This window comes from Mauremys mutica, chromosome 3, assembly GCF_020497125.1.
Source record: "Mauremys mutica isolate MM-2020 ecotype Southern chromosome 3, ASM2049712v1, whole genome shotgun sequence".
Classification (NCBI taxonomy): Eukaryota; Metazoa; Chordata; order Testudines; family Geoemydidae; genus Mauremys; species Mauremys mutica.
In genome coordinates this window covers 82,824,504-82,848,298 of record NC_059074.1, presented here as the reverse complement: position 1 = coordinate 82,848,298, position 23,795 = coordinate 82,824,504, and the positions used below count along the sequence as shown (strand labels likewise).

Below are 23,795 nucleotides of genomic sequence, written 5' to 3'. Positions count from 1 at the left end.
GAATTCTGTTGTCCCTTCCCTCAAATTAGCAATGCTATTGATGTCATTCAGTTAATACAATACATAGAAAGATGTTCAAATGTTTTGCTCGCTTAAATGTAATGCCTGTGTTCTTATCCCCCGCTGTTTGTTACCCTTTCTCACATTTCCTCCTCTCTCCTCCCCTTCACTTCCCAGCTGTTCAGTTTTATTCCTTTTTTTCTGTATTTTGCTTTTTTTTTAAAAGCAGAACTTGCATTCATTATTGGTGCAAAATATTCTATGTAAATGAGGAACAGAGAGACTTTCTTGTTTGTTAATCTTTGCTGTTTTTCGGGGGAGATTTTTTGATGTGTGGGAGTAGAAGGGTGTGGAAGTGGAGAAACTGTCACTGTTTTGCCCATCTATGTAAACAGCAATAAAGAAGCCCAGTCATTCAGAGACCCATCAGTGTCCAAAGCCAAGGGTATTCATTCTAAAATTGTGGTTTTTTTTGGATCTCATTATTTAATGTGGGATCCTTAAATTTAATTATATATAAATTAGCTTCACAATTTACTTGTACAGTGTTATGTTAGAAGTAAAGATGATTATGTGTATTTTGTTTTACCCTTCATATTCTTTCCAAATAGGAAAGCAATTCTTCTTGCTGGATGGGCGCTGTTTCTGTTTCTTGCATACAAAGTTTCCAAAACAGACAGAGAATATCAAGAATACAACCCTTATGAAGTCTTACATTTGGACCCAGTAAGTAATAGTGCCCTTGTTGGGTAATGCACATTACTTTAATATGTCATACTTAGGACTTGCTTTATATGTAAAATTAAGCCGGAGGAAATACTAGTGAGGGCCTTTGTGAGGGTTGAAAGCATATCTCAAGATGCAGTTAACTTTTACCTTCTGAACATTGCTAGTGTGTATTGCAGAATAGTGATGCTGCCTTAGCTTAACTTTTAATTTGTAACTATAATACCAAAGTCTCTTCAAGTCTCTGATGCCCTTATACAGTATATTGAGATGAAGATTTCAGTTTTCATCTGTTTTGAATGACTCACGTGATTGTGCTAAGCATTGTCGGAAAAAATTTCAGAGCAAAGACCAGACTTATGTGGACTGTGCCGGAGAGAATATCGTTATGGGCTGTGAGCAGTCATGCATATTGACAACATAGTAGATCTACCAAGAGAAGTTAATCTGAGGTGCAACATTGCACAAAAAGCCCTTTATGCACCTTAGAATTGTGGAGCAGTTTTGGTGGTGCAGGCTGGGTAAGCTGTATAAACAGTCCCTACTTCATATGGTTCACATCTGCCTGTTGTGTTCTAGTCTCTTTCTTCTTAATGTAAGGTAAATTGTGCCATTTACGTAAGACTACTCTTGAGGCACTTCCTTCTTTGTTCAAAGCTCCACAGAACTGTTACAACGGGTACTTCAGCCAGTTTGTGGTTTGGGAGCAGAACCAGACACGTCAATAACTGGCAGCAGGGGAACGCGCTGCCTGCTGAAGTTCCTTCCAGTTAATCTTTGAGTAATCGTCCACATGGATTCCACTTGTGGTGTGCATATGCCCCATGCATGCAGAATTCAGATTTTTTGACCACTGTGTTCATTGGAGGGGCTTCACCTGCATTTTAGATGTCCTTGTGCATCCCCCCTTCCCACCTGAGGGCATAAAGAGTGGCGCAGATCCAACCATCCTTCAGTTCCTTCTTACTGCCCATGGCAGTGAGATGGAACCCCTGCAGTGTCTGCCTGGTATTGCTATTGAAGGAAAAATGTTGCAATTTTCCCTGGTGGTCAGGGACTCCTTGTTTCTAAGTGGGGCGAGATTTTCACTAGAAAGAGTGGAGTAACTATCCAGGCCCTTCACAGGCAGCCAGATGCAGACAGGCTTTCACGTCAGACCTCTCCTTTGGGCACACACTTTCTCAAGTGGCATCAGAATAACAAAAATAGATATGAACTGTGATCTGACACAGAAGAGTCTCCACAGGCTTTCAGAAGCAATGCAAATATGGCGAGACCGTGTTGCGCGTTTGGTTCCCCTCAACCTAAAAATCCCACAGCCTAAGGGCTTCTCCCTGTGGGGTGAAAAAGACATTGGGATTTGAATCTGTTTTACGCAGGTATATGGGACTTTGATCCATGGGATCAGATGCTCTGGCAAATCAGTTCCCAGCTATCTTAGTGATACAGTGGAAAATTTATGGAAAACAGGGTATTCAAAGTCATCAGAAAATTCAGCTCGCAGTCCTGCCAGACACTATAGAAAGGAATACAGATCATTTGGCAAATTTAAGGGATCTGTGAAGTGTTTCTTCCTGTTTTACCCCTTTGCATGTGGAAGCTAAAACAAGTGCAGGGTGAATAACTGCGCTCCATTGCCTCAGATGCAGGTCTCCCAACCAGCGCTGGCTGGTGTTAGATCCCCAATTGATGCCAGGCTTTTTCAGTTTGGGAGCAAAAGAGTTACCTATATCTTTGACCAAATGAGGTCACTATATATTGTCCAGAGAGAGTACCCAGTGCAGCTGTGCAACAATTACAGGAACAGCTTTGTCGCATTCCCAGCCTCCTCAATCCTGGAAAGGTCATGACATGAATGAAATCATCCATCACCTACTTCAGATCAGAGTATTACAACCTGTTCCCCATCCTATTTCTAGCCTGAGAAAATCAGGGACAAACAAAGCAGAGTCCTGTCTGAAACATCTAAATAGGTTCCTAAAGGAGGTTCAACTTCAAAGCATTTCCATTTTCAGACAGTCCGTATTGTGAGGCATTGACCCCTCTCTCTGCTGGTTGGATTCAGAACAAAGATTGACAGCTAGCCTGTGGCCAAGACCACCTCTCTGTGGAGCACCCCTGAGTTCTTTTCCTCTGTTTTTGGGCAGACTGTAGACCTAGTGGTCTTCTCTTTATAGCAGTGCCTATCAGGATAGGACATAGTCACATTCCGATTTTTTTTTTTTTAATTGGAGATGCCCAAGTTGTTGTTGTTGTTTATTATTTATTTTAATGCTCTCTGTTTGCTGTGGGTGTCTGAACCAGATTTGCCTCAGCCCCTGTCCTGCAGGATGTATTGCTGCCAGAACAGATCTGTTTTCCCCATCTTTCATGCAGTGGCAGGTAGGGAAAGAGAGGGTCACAAATGCCCTCGAGTCTGTCTTTTTCCTGTTCAGGACTATTAGGACCAGATTGGTGTGGCTCTTGCATCCTCTTTGCAGCTAGACAAAGGGCAACCCGAAGGTGCAGGGGTGGACCAGGTCCTTATGTAGCCCTCCAGCCATGGGGCCTAACCCGTTCAGCCAATGTGAGGGCCAGATCTATGCCAAGCCAGGAAATTGGACTATGGAGTGGACCCCCACCCTAGTTGGTATGCAGTAGGCAGCACAGGCAGATCTCCTAGCCCAGAGCCTTCTGTGGGGAAAAGCTGCAACTGCCTGTGATAAACAGATCGTCTGCTTAAACTCCTCATGTCTGCAGTGCAGACTGTTGGGAGAGGGGTGGGCAAGTGACAATTCATTTTCTTCCCCACTAATAGCTCCATGGGGATTACCACCCCACCTCAACCTCAGTATTGTCCTTTGAAATAATGAAGTGGTTGCACTTCAGTCTGGGTGGACAGGCAGGTTACATGCCAATGGAGCATCTTCCGACAAAGGAAACAGCTTTGGAAGGAGGGAGGGATTTTTTCTATCTGCCCCCCTACCGAACCCTTCTGTCTCTACCCGGGAGATGGCAGGACACTTTGGAACAGGGGTGAAATGTGACGTTGCCTTAGCCAGCCTGCCCGCAACCCAAAATATTTATTGTGGCCTGAATGGGACCTCAGGGTGGAAACCTGTGGCTACTTTCACCAGAAAAGGCAAGAAAATAAAACTTAAAAAAAAAAAAATTTGCAGGTTCAAAATGCGCTCAGTTCAGACTTTAGCCTTGAGTTGCCCATTACAAGCAATGAGGAAGGTGTACTTGTGTGGACGCCTTCCAATGGGCCAGATTTTATATGAGAGTGCTCCAAAAATTCCTCTTACCAGAGTAGCAAGAAATTGCAACCAGTCGGGATTGGAGAGTCACCCTTCTTAGGTCAGTCACTTAGTCCCTCAAATGGTGGATTCCAGCAGGGGTATCTGATGTCAGAGCTGGTGAGACTTGTTTCAGCCTCTGCTTTGCCTCCTAGTACTATGCTTTCAAAGGAGATTGAATGGCATACACTGGATGTAAGGAGAACTTGCGTTTCTGTGCACTTGAGGTAGATTTCATCAGAAACCCACAGCTTTCTTCATCTTATCACTCGTCAGTCAAAAGGAGAAAAAAAAACAAAAAACCTGGAGTGAATCCACCAGGCAACATTACTGCCCATTCTGAGGGTTCAACTACCTCTTGGGCAGAAGAGTCTTGTGCTTCATATGAAGAAATTTGAAAGGCAGCTACATAGTCATCATGGTTAATGTCCTTTCTTCTTTTAATATAGCTTTTTGGGCGGGTAGGGGGAAGGTACTTCAGAATGTGCTGCCACAGCAGTAATTTTTGGGGTCAGTCTTCCATGTATATAGTTTGAATCCTCCTGTCTAACAGTACACACTGCAGGATATAGGGAGGAGGAGCTGGTGAAAAAGAACATTTCCTTCTTACCTGAGAGCTTTTTTTCTAATGTCCTACATGTCTTCTGGTCTGGTCCACTTCCCCAGAGATTAACTAGTTTCAGAATTGAAGTAATTGGTTCTCTGTGTCTGAGAGCCAAATGCAAATTTTTAGCAGTACCTTGTTTTAGTGTCCATAGTGTGTGTAGGGTTTTTTTGTGCATTCTGAATTTCAAGATCCTAAATTCAAAGGCACTACCTGATGATACCTTGTCACTGTTGAGCATTTTGAAATATTCGCACTTATTACCAACCCCTTCTGATTCACAAGCCAGGTGACAGTGAAACCACTTTAATTGAATTTCAATTATTTTTTAATTAAATTTCACACTAATATTTTGTATAAGGAACATAACAAATGTACCTCCTAGCTAATTAATTCTGTATTAGCAGTATAGCATGCTGGCATGCCCCCTCCTCCCCCTGAATCTAGACAAAAGGCATGGTTGCTTCACCGGGATCACTCTGAAACCAGAGTGTAATGAAAATACAGTACACAAGGCCCAAGTACAAGAGATCCCCAAAGAAGAATTGAAGTTAAGGATTGCTGCAATGAACAGAGAAGCCATCAGTAAGAAGCTAGAGCTGTTCGAAACACCCAGAGGCAATACTAAACATTGTCCGTTGTAGAGAGGCATCACCATCAGTCAGTGTAAATGAACACACTTGGAATTCACGAAATGCAAGAATTTGAATGTAGCTGTCCCATTGGTTCTATGATATGATACAATACCAAGGATAGTAGAGACACTAGTAGTGACAAAGCATGTACAGGTCAGTCCAACAAAGATATTTGATACTAACCTTATCTATTAAAGAATGATAGACTTAGAAGCAAGTTCACAAGGGGTTGACATCAAGAATATTTTTGTCATATGATTTGGATCCTTTACCAATATTCACTGACTCGGGTGACCTGAAGATTGCCATGGCTAAGTCTACCTAAAGAAGCAGCTGCAGACAAGAGGGGTCAATAAAACATATTCACAAGAAGGCACCTGCACAGTCATTGGTGGTTCTGCAATTCTTTGGGTAGTACAGGTGTTAGTAAGTAGTGTCATCAAGTACTCTGTGACCAATTTCAGAGTCTATATATTGAACACAAGCTAGCAGCAGGTGATCTATACCTTGTCTTTGACAGGTACAAAAACTTCAGCGCAGAGTGGCACAAGATCTAGCAGAGCTACTGAAGCAAGCAGAGCGCATCAGTTCACTAGAAGTACACAGTTACCTCCATAGAAAGTTGTCTTGATAGTTACTGAAATTCAGAAACGATTGACATCATTTATACAGAACTCATTTAAGACAAGAAGTTTCACCAGTGACACACACACTAAAGCGCAAGCTAATAATAAAAGGTAGAGACAACACCCCAGTTGAAATAAACCAGCAAGGTGTAGCAATCAACAGGGGAGATACAGCCACCTCACATGAGGAAGCTGACAACATCCTTGTACAACGAATTATGATTGCAAAAGAGAAACTAGTGGGAATATCCATATTATCAGATGATACTGATGTTTGTCTTACTCTTGCGCCATTGCCTTAAACAGGGCCTCACGTCTTTAGTGAATATGGATCAGTGAAAGAGAGCTATAACAGACATTTGTGCCACTTCAGAGGAACGCCAGAACATTGTACCAGGACTGTTAGCTGCCCATGTACTCTCAGGCTGTGATACAATAGTTTCTTGTTTTGTTCCCAGTAAAGGCACTGTGCTGAAAATTCTGTGAGTTGGATACTGCCTCTCTCCATGGTGACATCAATGTATAACGGGCAGCAAAAATTGGCAAACATACCATGTGAAGACCAGAACTCAGTTCCTTATCACCACCAACTGAAACATTTATAGGAAATGTAAAATGAGCACATCTTCAGGCATATGTGTGGGAAAGGTGCTTTGGCCCCAGACGCTCCACTGCAGTACGGATGGATATGTGATGACAGTTCCAAGTCTGTTTTCAAAAAACTGTACCAGACAATTTGTGCTTGCTCCCAGATACTCTGAAGTTAATAAAGTGCTCTTGTGAGGGTGATTCGCCTTGTAAATCAGAGATTTGGCTGCAGCAGCAACAAACCAGCATGTACCATATTCTGTGGATGCCAAGGAGGTGTGGTGTGTTGCAATGACCTGACAAAATCATCATTTGCAGATGAAAACAGCAATGACAAGAAGTGACATGTATTATTCGTATTGGGACACTCAGTTGTAGTTTGAATGAGAGGACACTAATAATCACTAATAATTATGCTAAAATTATTGTAATTTGTTGAATACATTTATAATTTGAGTATTTTTCACATTAAAAAGTGGTTACTGTATCGAATGAAAATTAAGGTCTGTGCTATACCCCCAAGCCGCCTCTTATACCCTTATTATTCACATATGTATTATTGATATTGCAAATATTAAATATATGTGTTTCATATATTAGAACTCTTCTGCTTTGATTTTTTTATGCCCCATTTCATCCCACCCTCACCACACCTCTTGCCTAATCTTCCTGATTATGCAAGAGGTATAGTGAGGGTGGGGTGAAATATTGGTCTTTCAACATGCTTAAAAGCATGTCATCAAGCAGATTCCAATGTATGATCTTGACATACAAAATGAAAAAGCATGGACCCTAAAGCAAGGTTGACTACAGTGGCTGCTGGACTATCTCCCCTGTTTTCCCAGATGAGAATGGAAAATACATGTTTGCGTAGAGGAATGTTTGTCCGTTTGCTAAATCTCTGTTAGTAGATTCAGTTAGTGTGTTTTAGTTTTGGGAAGCTATAGTACTGGGGTTTTCCACAGATGGGCAGTCCTGGCCCCAGGCTGGCCATCACTCTGTGCTTTGCCTCTAGGCAGCAGGGAGAAAGGGAAAGCGCCACAGGACAGACTGTTGGCTGTAAGTATTAGAAAGGAAATTCACAGGTAAGAAGGAAATCTTCCTTTTTACGAGCCCACAAACAATTCTTACATTTTGCAGATGGATGGCGTCATTTTTCTTTTCTCAACTTTGGTCATTACCCTTTGACCTGACCTGTGTTCCCAGGGTCTCTTTCAGGATCGTGGTGGGCAATAATATTGGCTTTAGGTAAGAAGGAAATTCACTTCTCTTCCTGGAAAATGTTCTTCTCAAGGTTCTGTACAGTGGCAAATATGAAGGAAATACACAAAATAATATGGTTCTTGGAGTGTTTTTGATTCAAGACAGACACAGGGTCAGGGTGCCAGGGAAGTTGATCACAGACCTGGATTGAGGAAGAATACAGTCAGGTACAAGGAGATCTTATCTCAGAAGAATGTTAATAGAAGGTGAAGATGGCTGTAATGGAAACAAGCGGTGTCACAGAAACAAAAATACAATTCTTTTGTTGTACTTTATTGGGAATTCTGATGTCCCACATCGGCATGCTTTTAATGATCCAGAATTCATGTTATACAGAAATTCTGGGCATCCCCTTTGCATCTTACCGTATCTCATCCATTGGCAGAGATCGAGCTCCGGTTGTATATTCTCTGCTCCCTCAACTGGTAAATAAAGAGAATCAGATTTTGTTTTTTAAAGGGATCTTCCTGTTTCAGTTCAGGAAATAAATACCAGAAATAGATAGCATAGCACCTACCGGCTACAACACAATGATTCACTGAGGTTGTGGGGCACGGTTTCCTCCATGAATAACAGACATGCTCTAGTCATGACAATCAGTATGTCTGGGAAGGCTTTTAAATAAGCAGGAAGAACATGATTAGCCCTACTCCAGAAAGAAAATTTCCAGTTCTGGATGGAGCAAGGTTTCCTATTTCTTTGTGAGAGAGGACAGATTATCCATTGTGTTAGGGCACTTGCTTAGGACTTGGAGACCTGAGTTCAGTTCCCTTCTCTAAGTGGCTTTGAGCAAGTCATTTAGCCTGTCTGTGCCTCAATTTCCTATCAGTAAAATGGGGATAATTATACTCTGTACCTCACAAGGATGTCGAGGATATATACATTAAAAATTTAGGTGCTCAGATACTGTGATAAAGGAGGTGCCATAAAAGTATCTTAGATATAGATATGTGCACTACCCATTAATGGGGAAGATGAAAACCAAGCCAAGCAGAGGTTGCATTGGCAGAGTGGCACCTGCATGCAGAAATATCTCACGTAGTGAAAATCCATGTTATGTGCTGCTGATGGCACAGGTAACCTTAATTCTGGCACCTCCTAACTTTTGAGTACTTGACTTTTCAACCGTAATGTTCATTTAATGTAGTTTGTATGCAATTTCCTACATTTTTGAAAAAGCAAACTGAAAAAAACGACTTAATCATGTGTCATGATGTTGACACCCACATGGGTTATCAGTAGGGTTGGAACCTTTAGCCCCACCACACAGGTCTCTGCTACTAGAACTGGCGGAGTAACTGATAGCAGTAGTAAGTGATCATCAGCCACCAGCACTAGAAGGGAATGGGGCACTTTGCGAGTGGATTTGGCTGATATTTGCTGACAGAGGAATCCTAAGACTCAGAAATCTTCGGTTCTACTTCCAGGATCTTGGGCTCTAGTGATCAGACTCTTCTGCTCATTTTCCCCAAGTTTTGACTTTGCAACTCTAATGTTCTCTTAAGTCTGGTCTACACTATGGGGGGGGGGTGTCGAACTAAGGTACGCGACTTCAGCTACGCGAATAGCGTAGCTGAAGTCGAACTACCTTAGTTCGACTGACTTACCTGTCCAGACGCGGCGGGGTCGAGCTCCAAGGTCGACTCCGCCACCGCCGTTCACGATAGTTGATTAGACGCGATAGTTCGAACTCCGAGAAGTCGAACTCACCGCGTCAACCCGCGCGGTAAGTATGGGCCTACCCTTAGTGTGCGTGTACACATAATATAGGATGTTATGCATTTTGGATGTCCAACACTTAAGAATCATCCTGCTTCCCATCCTGTAGGTATACTGCTATGATAATCCCTTTGTAAGGGGGCTGTGGACCTTAGCATGAAGTAGAATTGGAAAATATATTTGTACTTACCTGAAAACTTCTTTTCTTTGAGTAATAAGGTTCACAGATCTGACCCTGGAAAGAAATGGATCATCCAGAACAGAGATGAAAATAATCATCCAGGAATTTGGGTTTGTCCTCATTACTGGAATTTACCATGCTTTGTGGCAGGAGATACTGTTCGTTGTCCTCAAAATATAGTTAACACAATATTTGAGTTCCGTGCTATGGAAGCTAGCTAAACTAGAGGGAATTTTGGGGTGGGGGGTGGGGCATTCCATTCTTTCCAGTGACTGACAGGTCTGGTTCTGCACCCAAGCTGCAAACAAGCTGAGGTACTCATTGTAGTAGATCTGTTGAACTTATTATCCAGAGACAGGAAATCTTGAGGTAAGTGCAGATAAGTGTTTCCTGATCACAAGATATGTTCAGCTGAGTGTTAGATTTATATCAGTTGAAGAAAATCCTTTTTTTTTTTTTTGTTTTGATGGATGAAAAAGATCATTCAGACAGCACCTTCCAGCTCTGTCTTCTGAAAATTTTCAGTGTTAAATTGCATCACAGGGTTTGAGTTCTGCAGGTTTAATGATATTTGGCTTTTTTAAAAAAGGAAATGCTTTGAATGTATATTTTGCTGTTTGAATAGAACTCCCTATCCTTATGCTGATTGGTTCAGAAAAATACTGCAATCAAAGAGAAACGTGTAGAATAGGCGTTTTTGGTGTAATGTGTTTGGTAATACAGTACTAACATGAAGCTTTTCTTTTAAGGGAGCAACTGTATTGGAAATTAAAAAACAATACCGTGCGCTGTCACTAAAATACCATCCAGATAAAGGAGGAGATGAAGTTATGTTCATGAGGATTGCAAAGGCTTATGCAGCGTAAGTTCCTGTCTGTTTCACAGAGTAGGAGCTTGGTGTAGGTGGGTGGGAGGGAAATCAAAATATAACCTTAGGATATCAGCAGAGACTAACTTTGATATCATCTATGAATACTAATTCAATTAAATACATAATAAAGTTCAGCTGCTTTTCAGTCTGACAACTGACTCATTTACTATCCAACTGAATTGTTTCTAGCAGTATTTGTCAATATGCTCTAAAATGCTAATTTGATTCAACTTTGACTTCAGATAGTTGATATGGTGATATACTTTCTATGATGTAAAGTTAAAATTGTGTTGAACAAAATGAGTACTGTCTGGCTTTAAACTAATTTTCAAAATTGCCATAAAAGGTTAATTATTTGATATCCAAGTTTTGGGTTTGAAGCATCAGTGTACTGTTCATTTTCATCTGGCAATAAAGGTAGCTACAACTAAAGGGAAAGAGACATTGTTTCAATTCTTCTGCTTTCATCCACTAGTGGAGACATCCCATTTTGATCTCTGACTCATTTCTTTTGGAACATTCCCTCACCACCTTCTTTACCTCTATTGTCTTCTTGCCTGGCTTGTTCTCCAGACCTTTGAATTTCATGCTGTCTTATTTCTTTGATTTAATGGCCTTCTCAAATTACCCTAGTAGTTTTTAACTGACTCTTGCTAAATCCTTATATACTGTAAAATGATCATTTAAGATGAATTGTGTATTAGAAGTGGTCCTTAGAGCAGGTTTTGTTGTAGAACAGGAGACAGAGTTTTTACCAGAGCCAGCCCAAAACTATGGAATGAACTCTCACAGGAACTAAAGACCATCACAAATCTCTCCACCCTCTGCCCTAAGTGCAAGGCATGTTCCTTTGATCTTGATTTCTCTAATATAAGCATATACCATGTGTATTTAAAACAAACAAACAAAAAAAATCGAAACAAGCACTCCATTACATGCAGCGCTACCTCTCGGGGAAAAGGATGAGAGAACAAACACGTGACAGATGTTAGTCATGTTGTTTAATGCACTATTGGAATGCACTCAGATGCTAAGGTGATGAGCCCACTTTAAGAACTTGTTATAGGATAGAGTAGAAGACAAGTTTCTGTGTTAAATGCTTTACTTAAATGCTGATTTTTTTGGTCAAAATTCTAGACTGTTTAATAGGGTGTTATGAGGAAAGTTGTCCCTTGTTTCAATGGTAAACTGCCTAATTGACAATTGCTAGCCAGGTGGCTTGTTACAGATTCAGTAATATCTTGTTTGAAATCATTGTTTCAAATCACCGTTTGAAATCTGTAAATTAAACACAGCTAGAGTACATAACAGTATGTTCATGGTGGAGCCAGAGCAGAGATACCAGATGGTGCCCCAAAAATTGGTGTCCAGTGAATAGTCTGGCAGAAGGGGTTTATAAAATGTCCTTTATCTGTATTCAGTGTGTTGCCAAAGCTGTAGATTTTGAGTGACTGCTTTTTAAAATGAGTCTGTTTTGGTTTTGCTTGGTTTATCTGGTATTGTTTGGACAGCTAGGATTAACTTCCTTGGACTCAGTGTCTGTGTGATACTAAATTAATGGAACTTTATAGCTGAGAATTTAAACACATGTCAAGATAGTTCTACTTTCCAGAATGACTGTCATATCCCTTGCACATACATAATTTGTATTTGTCTTAATATAAATTGTGCAGCATGACTGAGTTACTGTTCTGTGGGACCCATAACCTTAAAATTCTTGACTTGTGCATTTAATTTCTCAACCAGTAACATAGTTTTTGTGCTGAATTATGTGCAATGTGAGTTTCAGATGGATGAGTCTCCAGATGTATTTATATAGCTAAATCTCTGCACCCTAATGTGGCTCTTATTTTTTAAAAAAAGTCACTTATGTACATGAGTTTCAAACACACACAACTTTATTTTAAAATTAGTTTTTTTCAGGTCATAGGAACCTGTCATTGAGCTGCGGAATTGCCTAGAAAAGCTGTAGCTGTTGGGGGTGCATGAGTGATTTTGCATGAGGTTGATGTTAACACTCTGCTCTGTTTAAGGAGGTGCACCTCCAGCTGCCCCAGTCTCTTTCTGAGTAGTAGAAAACTAAATGGAATGCACCTTTGTGTCCTTAGGAGAGATTATTGTAGTCTAGTTCTTTTAATATTTGTAAATAGTTTGTGTTAGTGTAGAATAGAATAGCATGATGTGTGTAGCTGCCTGTTTGGTGTATCCTGAGCCCTGTAAGTGCATCAAGAACTGCACTTCCTGCTCTTCAATAATTCTGGAGACAGATGCTCATATCTGAGATCTTGTGTGTGTATTACTCTGGAAAGTCTCCTGGTAGGGACTATACCAGCCTCCATGTCAAAGTCCTCTAAGGTACATCCTAGGATGCAATTTCTCATCCAAGGATCAGTGCCACTCTCCTTATTGAGTCAGCTAAACCAAAAGTGGCATCAAAAACCTCACATGGATGATGCCCAGACTACTCACTGGATACCAATTTTTTGGGCACCATCTGATATCTATGCTCTAGCTCCACTTTTGCAGGTCTCTCCTGCAATCCCTCAGGGTGAGAGAAAGGAGAAAAGGAAACATTTGACCTCACTAGACAGCCATAAGCATCATCATCATCATTCCTCCTCTTACCTGCATCTGATAATGTGAGGGCCTTAGAGATTCTTGACCTGCACTAATGTCACCTGCCTTCAATGCTCCTTTGAAGCCAGATGTTTTGTCACTTATAAATCTGGATAATTCACTTTTGCAGACCCTGGTAACACCATCAGTATCTCCGTGCCTGAGGAGGGGTCTTCCATCGAGGCTATGCCTCTGTATGCAGTTTGACTTGACAGTTACTGACTTTGGTTTCCGTCCAGAATGTCCTGAGGAATATGGGATCCCTTTGAAATTGAACCTGGAAGGCCCACTACCTTGTTCGATGGAGCCCAGTCACCTTTCTTTCCCTAAATACAGAAGTCTGAAGGGCCTTCTCCAGCTCCTCTTTTGGCCACGCAATCAGGACTCCCTGCTGGAAGTTGCCAAGCCTAACCTGGTGATGAACTCAGCACTTTCATTAACACTAGCACCCTTTCTTTGCTTGATGCCCCTGCCTCCACTGATGTTTATTTTTCAGTTGCTGCCAAATTCGGCACCACTGGATCCACAAGAGGAATTGCTTCTGTCATGTGAGTGGGATGAGACCCCCCCACTGAGGGGTGGTACAAAGCTCCTGTCAAAGAATGTACGAATGGTATCTCGCTGGAGGATCAGGATCAGGACTGACACCTCATAATTTTCTCCACCTGATAATCAGAGGCAATTCCAGTTGCTTTTGGAGAGAATGGCTAATACCTTCCAGTATCAAGTGGATGTGTTGGCACTGGAGTAACCTGATCCCTTCTTTGATATTTTTCCAGCTGCAAACTAAAGAGAAGCAGGCCATCCCTATCATTTCAGGTGTCCTAAATCTGATCAAGGATATTTTGCTCTCTCCTTTTTCCTTTCTACTAGCACCCAGGGGAGCTCACAGGATGTGCCTTGTGCCAAGTGAGAGGCATCAGTTTCTACTCCAACACCCTGGAGCTAATACCATGATGGTTCCACAGCAAAGGAAGCAGCCAGAGGTAACAAAGCTTCTCACTCTACCCCTTCAGAAAGGGAAGAATGCAGACTAGGTGCCTGGGCGGAACAATTTAAGAAGGTGCCTCAGGTTAAGATCTGCAAGCCTCCTGAATCCCAGGAAAATATTAAAGACCTTCCTTTCACAGGCATGGGCCTCTTCAGTGACAGGACTGATGACACTGGAAAAGATTACCATGAAGGTTGCTGCCATGTCTTTGGGCATGACTCGGTCCATATCCTCTATTCTGAGGAGAGCTTCCTACCTGTCACTTCATCTCCAAAAGTGGTCCCTCTCTCTGCAACAATAGCAGCCTCAAGGGGGCAATGATTGCCTTCTTCCAAAATGGCTGTTAGCAAACTGTCATAACAGAATAGGAGTCGGATACCTTGTTATACATCAGCTCAGCCTGTGACATCAGTTTCCAAGCAGCAGTTCTGATGGGATGGTCAAGAGCTGCGTGATGAAATCTATTACTGAACCAATCCTCCCGCCCTTCTCTCTCCTATTTTTACATTGTCTGGTGCAGGTTACTTTAGATTGTTGCGTACCAGACAATCCATGATGGTTACTCCATTCAATTCTGCACCAAAGCACATTGCTTTCATCCCCCTCTCTCTCTCTTGCGGGACCTATCTTATAAGAAAGTCCTGCTAAAAGGAAGTGAGTCCCCTCCTACGGAAGAGAGCCGTAGTGGGAAATGTCAAGAAATTGATCAAAACATTTAAGTTCAGGATACTCATGCCAGAAGACATCATTCCTTACTTTTTCAGGGGGATTGGTAGGTGGCTCTTAAAGGAATCCTACTACTTTCTTGTGGCAGTCAAATGCACACACTTCAAGTTTCTCAGGTTCCATGTGGGCACAGGTCCATTACCATTTCAGAGTCCTTCCATTAGGATTATCTACAGCACTGAGAGTCCTTCACAAAGCCTCTCTCATTAGTAGCTACATATCTCAGATGCTAGGGCACGTTCAGTTACCTGTACATGTGCGACTGGCTCCTAACGGCCACTTTTATCACAGAAGAGAGATCCTGCTGACCTTATATGTTCAACCTCTTGCAGTCTCTGCTAAGCAGCTGAGAGAAAATCATCTGTCCAATCTGCACGGAGTATCTCCTTCACTGGAGCAATCCTAGACTCCAAGTCAGGGCCTTTCTCTCAGAAGAGATTCCTAAAAATAAGACTCCTTGATAATCCTCAAACACGCAGTACAAGCCACACAGTTCTTAAGACTCCTAGGCCTGAGAGATTTCTTGAACTCTGTTGCGTCTTTTGATCATTAGTATGTCCCTGCCAAATTCACAGCCATGAAATTAGACCTCCCCCATGAAATCTAGCTAAATGAAGGGAGAAGGAGGGGCAGGGATGGGGCAACCCAGCCAGGGGCTCCATCTGCTAGTCTGCCAGGCTGGGACTTTCTCTTCCCCAGCACGGCTGCTCTTGGTGGGAGATCAGCCCCACCTCCAGGTACCTCCCCAGCTGCAGGAAGCTCTGTGGTTGCGCTGCCTTTAGAACTGGACTCTGAAGGCAGCAGCCATGGAGATTCTTGCAGACGGAGGAAGTTCCCGGAGATGGAGGTGGATCTGATCTCCCCCGTGCTGCTGGGAGTGCCCCACCCTGGGGTTCCTAGCTGTTAGTCCCAGCCAGGCTGGGAGGGGACAGGACTTTGTCTTCTTCTCCCCAGCTGTTCTTGGAGCAGAGGGTTAGGAGATCAGACCCTCCTCCAAGTACCTCCCCGGGCTGCAGGAAGCACCATGGCTGCACTGCCTTCAGAGCTGTACTTCCTGCTTCAGAGCTGGATTCTGAAGGCACACAGAAGTCACCCTCAGTTCTGTGCACACAGATAAGAGGTCTCATGAGAAATTCCTGCTGGTGTGGAGCAAACCCCTTGTAAGTCTTCTCTCCCATCACCTTGATACCCAGGGTTATAAGGAAGATGAGGTTAGACAGAGCCAGCAACTTGATAACACCAGTGTGGCTGTGCCTGCACAGGTACATCTTCTGCAGGTGGCGAGGGAACGGTCATTACTGATACCTCTGTCTCCAGACCACTTATCTCAGCAGAAAGGGAAGGTCCTACATCCAAATTCAGAGACACTCCCTCAAGTAGCATGGAGGAGATTAGTTTACTAATTAGCATGGACTGCTTCTATACATAGAGGATTCAGGCCATTATTTTACATTTTAGAAAGAGTTCTTCCTTGAAGTGTTACTAATAGGGCTGGTCAAAACATTTCCATTGAAACAGTTTTTGACTTAACACATTTTTTTCTTGAAAAGTGTTTGTTTTTCAGTTGAAAATGTTGATATTTTTGTCAAAATATTTCAGCTGAAAACAAATACTTCAGCCAAAACTGAGAGTTGTAATTTGCTCCTCATGTATCCATTCTTCTCTAGGGGCTACATCTGGACTACATCTCCCATAGTGCAACAGTGTCTCCCCTCTTAGAGTAAGCTGTGCATGAGGGAATCCCTGGCTGTAGACCACTGTGGGAGGCGTAGTCCGGTTGGGGTCCCAACCAATAGAAGAGGATGGGAAACATGAGGAGCATACTACAGCTCATACTTTTGGCTGAGGTATTTGAGTGTTCAGTAAAAAATTGAAATGTTTTATGTGGAAAATCAATTAAAAGGTTTCATTTTCATCAAACTCTTTTGCAGAAAAGAACCCTTTTCTGGATTAGCTCTACTTGTAAACAGAAATGGAAATGATTTACCATTTGGAGCGATAGTAAAGACTCTCAACTGGAGGTCCTGTAGTTCTAGAGTATGTTACCCCTTAGGTCTTAGGTTCAGCCTTAGCCTCCTTTAAGGTTCATTTGGTAATATCTGCTCACCGTGATTTTAAGAACAAACCTCTTCTCTCAACCCATGGTGTTCAGGTTCCTTAAGAGTATAATGAATGTTTCCCTACCATCAGAGAGAACCTCCAGTGTCTTGGTACTTAAATCTTGTCCAACCAAAGTGTAGTCTGTTGTTTTGAGTGCCTCTGCTGTTCCCAGTTGAGGTAGTATCTCTTGGATACCACCTCTTAGGTAGCCAAGTCCCTCATCTAATTTAATAAATTAAACCAACACTTAAGCTCTGCCTGGAAACTTAGGCAGCAGATTGTGTGCTCTTGGTATAAAATGTCACATTCTGCATTAATTTAAGTGGGCTAGTTTCTTCAAAAGGCTTTTGTTTTAAAGTATATGTAATATCATCAATACCTACTTTGCGTTGTTATGAATCTTCTCTGGCTTTGAACGTTAAACCTACCTTTATTTTGGCCAGCATGTATTGATGTAGAGCTTTTAAAGCTTATACTTTCCCCTTTCCTAAGTAACTGAAGACACTACTACAGAATTCTATGCCTTTCCAGGTGTGAGGAGCTGAAGATTAAGCTTAGAATTCAGATTCTTGTCTTCTCCTTTGTCATACATTCTGCTACTTTTAGGCCATCAAACCAAACCAGATCTCAAATGTATTTAATGGGGCTTCATACTTTTTTTTTGTTTAAATCTGTATTATTAATGATGCAGAGAAACTTACTGTACATTCTACTAACTTGCTAACTTTTCTTTAAAATTAGTTTAACTGATGAAGAATCTCGAAAAAATTGGGAAGAATTTGGCAACCCAGATGGGCCACAAGGTAATAATTATAAGTGATATTTTTACTGTAGCTGTTGAACCACAACCTGTGTAGTACCTCAGTACAGTTGAGTCAGACTCATTTCTCAGTGTATGTAAAATAATTTTTTTAATTTAGCTGAAGGAACTTGGTGGTTCTCAAAATGTAAAATTTTAGAAATAAGGGTTCTATGATAGATGGGGAACCCAGAAAGGCTTTGCTAATTTAGAATTGTTGTTAGAACTTTGTTTTAGACAGTCTGCCAATTTCAGTAAGTATCCAGAGAGAATTACCAGTAATTAACAGAATAGAGGGCATGAGTTGCAAACAAAAAAATGTAATCTTTTTAGTTGTCTTATAAACATTTCAAAAACATTTTCAGTGCCAGTAACCTTTCAAATGTTTCTTTATAACATGAAGATCTGCTAAAGAGAAATTACAGAAAGCTGTTTACTTCATTATAACCTATAATCTTTAAATGTATGAACGAGGTCTTTCATTAAGTTGGACAATGTTATTCCAAAAATTCATGCCTGTACACTGTTATGGCTCTATACTGCCAGCACTTTGTTATAGAACTCCCATTGATGTCAGTGGGAGTGAGATGTCTTCCCTTCTTAATACTTAAGGGTCAGATTCTGCCACGTTTACATTAAAGTGCTACTTCATAACATGAGTAAAGGTGACAAACGGGCCCTCCATAAGGTGCTCAAAGTAATATTAGAACTGGTCACACTTTGTATTGTAGCATTAAGAGTATTAAGATAAATTCCAGAACAAAAACCTTGTTGTTCAAATTTCAAGTGCAATAGAAATATAAAAATGTTAGGAAACTTTCAGTTAAGATTTCCCACACTAACAATAACTTGTAAGTACAGCATATGTTACAATGGAGATAGGTGAACAAGGTTAACAAAACAATAAAAAGAACTCCCAAACTTTACTTTATCCCACAAAAGGTGAGAGTGTTGCAACTCTCTTCCCAGGTGTGATGGGGGCTCAGAGGACTGGGCAACCTTGTGATTAGTGCACAGATACTTCTCTCCTGCAACCTGTCCACCACCCTTTGCTTAGGCTTTTGAGCAATTTTTAACCTGTTCCTCCAGTCTCGGAGCATGGTCAGAAGCTCTGGAGGAGTGGGGCTACCTGGGCCCAGTATTGTCTTTTAACCCCTTCAGGCCTAGCGTGGGGTTTGTATACCCCATCACACCAGGCTCCAACAGTAATGACATTCCATCATGTATAGCGTGCTTCCAAAACCTAACATGCCACACTTTCAACGTTTCCAAATACTTTGTACAGTCTGGAATGTGACTGCCTGGGAAGCCCAGAGCAGGTCTAATTTAACACGGGCATTGCAGTTACCTGGGTGATTGGCTGCAGATGCTATCAAAGACTCCTCTCACTAGAGAAGAAGGCATCAGGCCGCGTCCAAAATGACTCTAGTAGATCACAAGGCATTGGTACCAAAGACTGAAGCCTTGTGAGTGGCCCCCTCACCTCTGTTTTCATAAGAACATAAGAACGGCCGTACCGGGTGAGACCAAAGGTCTGTCTAGCCCAGTATCCTGTCTACCGACAGTGGCCAATGCCAGGTGCCCCAGAGAGAGTGAACCTAACAGGCAGTGATCAAGTGATCTCTCTCCTGCCATCCATCTCCATCCTCTGACAAACAGAGGCTAGGGACACCATTCTTTACCCATCCTGGCTAATAGCCATTTATGGACTTAACCACCATGAATTTACGCAGTTCTCTTTTAAATGCTGTTATAGTCCTATCCTTCACAACCTCCTCTTGAATTCACAGTAAATCCAATACAACCTGTCCTCAAGTACATCACTGTTTTTTAACCAAGCTACACTGCAAAATCCCACAACATAGTCCACACCAACTCCATGCACACAATCTTTAAAAACCTGGCTCTGTTTTCACCATCCTGGTGTCTTACACCAGACCTGGACTCTTTCAGTTGTCCTCTGTCCCTCCACCAGGACAGCCAACTCAGGCCTTCCTTCTGGGGCACAACCATGCTCTTCCCAGTGGGAGCTCACAGCCCTTCCACTGGGAGCCTCTCCTGGTTCCTCTGGGACCCAACTTCATGGCAATGAGATGCCAGTGGGTAAGCCTCTCCGCTACTCCCTCCCTTCAGCCCTCTGCTCCAGTTTAGAGGCAGCAGGCATCTCCCTCTGCGGCTCCTGCCTGCCTTCAGCCCTCTAGTCCTGGTTCTCTCCGACAGAAAATCCTTTGTTGCTCTTGTGCTTTCAGCCCTCTGTCAGGAATCTCACTTCCTGACCAAATCAGTCTGCTCTGACCCTTTTAACTCACTCTTATGTCTCTTATAGTTTCCTAGATGCTGCTCCGCTCTCTTAATTAGCTCAAACAGGGAGCACCTGAACAGGAATAGGAGAGCTGAGCTCAGTTTCAGGCCAGCCATCCTGTTACAAGTCACTACTGATTTTATTTTGTGAAGGTATGGAAATGGGCATTGTGTGGATAATCATAAGTTTGGAGACTTAGACTTTTTGCAGAAGACATCTGTCTGATAAATAAATCAGTTGAAGCTATGCAGTGAAAGACAGATGTTCTCTCAAATTCTGCCGAGCAAATAGGTCTTATCAGGAAATCAAAAATTGAAGTTAGGAACATTCATTTACCTGCTGATGATTTTATCTACTTGGAAGGTGAAGCCTTGCAAAGCTGTTAATAAATTTATTTATCTGGGTAATGTCATTCACCATAGTGCATGTTTGATATAAAGTCCAGAATAAATAAAAAAGTGCCATATCTCAAAACAGTATGGCTTTCCAGTGTGACTAGCAAAAAGACCCAACTTAAGATCTTTAGAAGCAACATCCTAAGCATCCTTGTATATGGGACAGAGTCCTAGGGAAAAATGAGTCTGTCTAGGACAAACAGCTTTCAGTGCAGGTGTCTGTGTAGAGTATTCAAAGTAAAATGAACTTATAGAATAAGTAATAAACCGTTCCTAGAATGGGCACAACTACATACAACAATGCAAGTAGAAAAGAAGAAGAGAGAGACATATTTGGGATATCTTTTAAGAATGCCTGATGATAAGCTACCTAAACTAGCATTTCATTGGCAACTCAGCAAGAGATGGAGAGGCTGACCAGAGGCACACTCCATAGCACAATAATGGCTGAAGTAGTATGATTAAATTTGAATATAAAAGACCTGGAAAAACAAGCCCAGCAGAGTGGTGATTGACACTGTTTGACTTCTGTCTTATGTATCTGATGGTGCGGGACTGATGAGGATCTAATGTTATTTGGCAGCTTAAAAAAAAGTAGGGCTAGCACCATGTGACCAGCCAGATTGCCACAGACCACTTGCGGTCGATATACTATAGTTCGAAAGCCAATATTATAATACATGTCTACATGAGGTGAGTTGAGGCTGGTTTGGAAACATTTAAATGAAAATTTCTAATTTTGGTTAAATGCAAAGTTACAGGTGAGAACTAACAAACGTTGTTGGATTTTTTTTCTATTGCACAGCTTCTCCCCTCAGTCATGGCTAAGTGTAATGTTTCCCACATGTGGAATGCAACGTTGTTGCTGGAGACTTAAGGAGTAAGTCCTGTCCTTCAACTCAGGACAGCTGAATTACTGTCTCTGGTGGCTAAACAGACTGGTGGGTCAGTTTCTCCTGACCACTTTGTTGTAAAACATTTGTATTCCTTTTTGTGCAATAGCAAATTAATTTCAGCTTCTAGCTCCTCTCCTGAGCCAAGGAATCACTTAAACAGTGAGTTTCTAACTGTCTTGTTTTTCCAGTACAGCACCTGTTGAGCAGGCCCCTTTGCCCCCCACAGTGGCAGCAAAGAAGCCTTGTAAGCATTGAGTCCAAGAGATGTTATAGGCAGCTTTTCAGAGGGTGAGATATGCCCTGCTGCCCCAAACAGCCAATAATTGCTTTGCCAGTGCATGAGGCTTTGAGCTGCACATTCGTGCCTGGCCCTTGAACCTGTTCGAAGCCTTTCTCCACCATGGGAAGGTTTGACCAAGAGTATGAGGATTTGAAAGAAAAAAAGAACCCGTTGCATCCTGCAGAGTAACTGGCAAACTCCAAAGATTTCAGATGCCAAAAAAGCAAAAGCAAAGCATCTTCATTGTAAGCCAGCCAAGTGAGGAAATGCTACACATAAATTTCATTCTCAATTATAGCCATTCACACCAAAAGATTTTCCTATACTTAGGGCATGGCTACACTTGTTAGTTAGAGCGCATTAAAGCAGCCCAGTGCGCTGTAACTCATGATTCATCCACACTGGCAAGGCACATAGAGCGTTCTGACTCCGCGGCTAGAGCGCTCCTGGTGCTCCACCTCGGCGAGTGGAATAGCGTTTGATGCGCCCCCCTGGAGCGCCGCGGTGCCAGTGTGGACACTCTGGCCTGTTAATGTGCTCTGATAGGCCTCCAGAAATGTCCCACAATGCCTGTTCTAGCCATTCTGGTCATCAGTTTGAACTCTACTGCCCTGCCCTCAGGTGACCAACCATCAGACCTGCCCTTTGAATTCTCTGGGAATTTTGAAAATCCCCTTCCTGTTTGCTCAGCCAGGTGTGGAGTGCTCTCAGCAAATCTTTCCAGGTGACCATGCCTCCAGGTACCAGGCAATCTCCAATATGGAGCAATGGTGAGGTGCTGGACCTCATCAGTGTTTGGGGGGAGGAAGCTGTCCAGTTCCAGCTGCGCTTCAGCTGTAGGAATTACGATACCTTCGGGAAGATATCAAGGGACGCGATGGAAAGAGGTGTGACAGGTTGGAACACAGAAACCCCCTTGGGATTGCCAGCTGATGTGCCAAGACTACTTCTGCCCCTGCTTTCCCTGCCAGCTTGGGACTTCAGCACCCTGTCTTGTTGAGCCAGACACACCATTCTGCTCCAACAGAGACCCAGGGTCTGAACCATGTGCCCGAAAGCTGCAGACTTAACTGAAAGCAGTTTAAGAAGTGTTCCTGTCTTTAACACTCAGATGCCCAACTCCCAATGGGGTCTAAACCCCAATTAAATCCGTTTTATCCTGTATAAAGCGTATACAGGGTAAACTCATAAATTGTTCGCCCTCCAGATCACAGATAGAGAGAGATGCACAGCTGTTTTTGCCCCCCAGGTATTAATACATACTCTGGGTTAATTAATAAGTAGAAAGTGATTTTATTAAATACAGAAAGTAGGATTTAAGTGGTTCCAAGTAGTAGCAGACTGAACAAAGTGAATTACCAAGCAAAATAAAATAGAACATGCAAGTCTAAGCCTAGTACAGTAATAAAACTGAATACAGATAAAATCTCCCCCTCAGCGATGTTTCAATACGTTTCTTTCACGGACTAGACGCCTACCTAGTCTGGGCACAATCCTTTCCCCTGGTACAGCCCTTGTTCCAGCTCAGGTGGTAGCTAGGGGATTCCTCATGATGGCTGTCTCCCCTTTGTTCTGTTCCACCCACCCACTTATATAGCTTTTGCATAAGGCTGGAATCCTTTGTCTCTCTGGGTTCCCACCCCTCCTTCTCAATGGAAAAACGTTAAAGATGGAGTCCAATTCAGGTAACATGATCACATGTCAGTGTAAGACCCCAAGCCTTCATTCCTCCCAGCCTGACCACAGGAAGGCCTGCCTGCAAACAGAACCATCCACAGTCAGTTGTCCTGACTGATGGGAGCCATCAAGGTTCCAAACCACCATTAATGGCCCACACTTTGCATAATTACAATAGGCCCTCAGAGTTATATTTCATATTTCTAGTTTCAAATACAAGAGTGATACATTTATACAAATAGGATGACCACACTCAGTAGATTATAAGTTTTGTAACAATACCTTACAAGAGACCTTTTGCATGAAGCATATTTTAGTTACATTATATTCACACTCGTCAACATACTTTCATAAAATCATATAGAGTGCAACGTCACAAGGGGCCATGACCGGGATGCACTGCATTGCAGGGTTAAAGTGAAGGAGCTGCGGAATGCCTACCGCAAAGCCTGCGAGGCAAACTGCCGTTTCGGTGCTGCCCCCGCAACCTCCTGTTTCTACAAAGAGCTGGACGTGATACTT

The 23,795-nt window shown here is 42.4% G+C and overlaps 1 protein-coding gene across 1 annotated transcript in view; it reads left to right on the top strand.

The window, feature by feature from the left end:
* Positions 1-23,795, top strand: part of SEC63 (SEC63 homolog, protein translocation regulator) — a 103,023-nt gene that overhangs the window by 23,289 nt on the left and 55,939 nt on the right. The window contains exons 3-5 of the mRNA XM_045010157.1: positions 612-726; positions 10,370-10,482; positions 17,666-17,727. Coding sequence (XP_044866092.1) covers positions 612-726; positions 10,370-10,482; positions 17,666-17,727 — 290 coding nt within the window. The remainder of the gene's footprint in view (positions 1-611; positions 727-10,369; positions 10,483-17,665; positions 17,728-23,795) is intronic.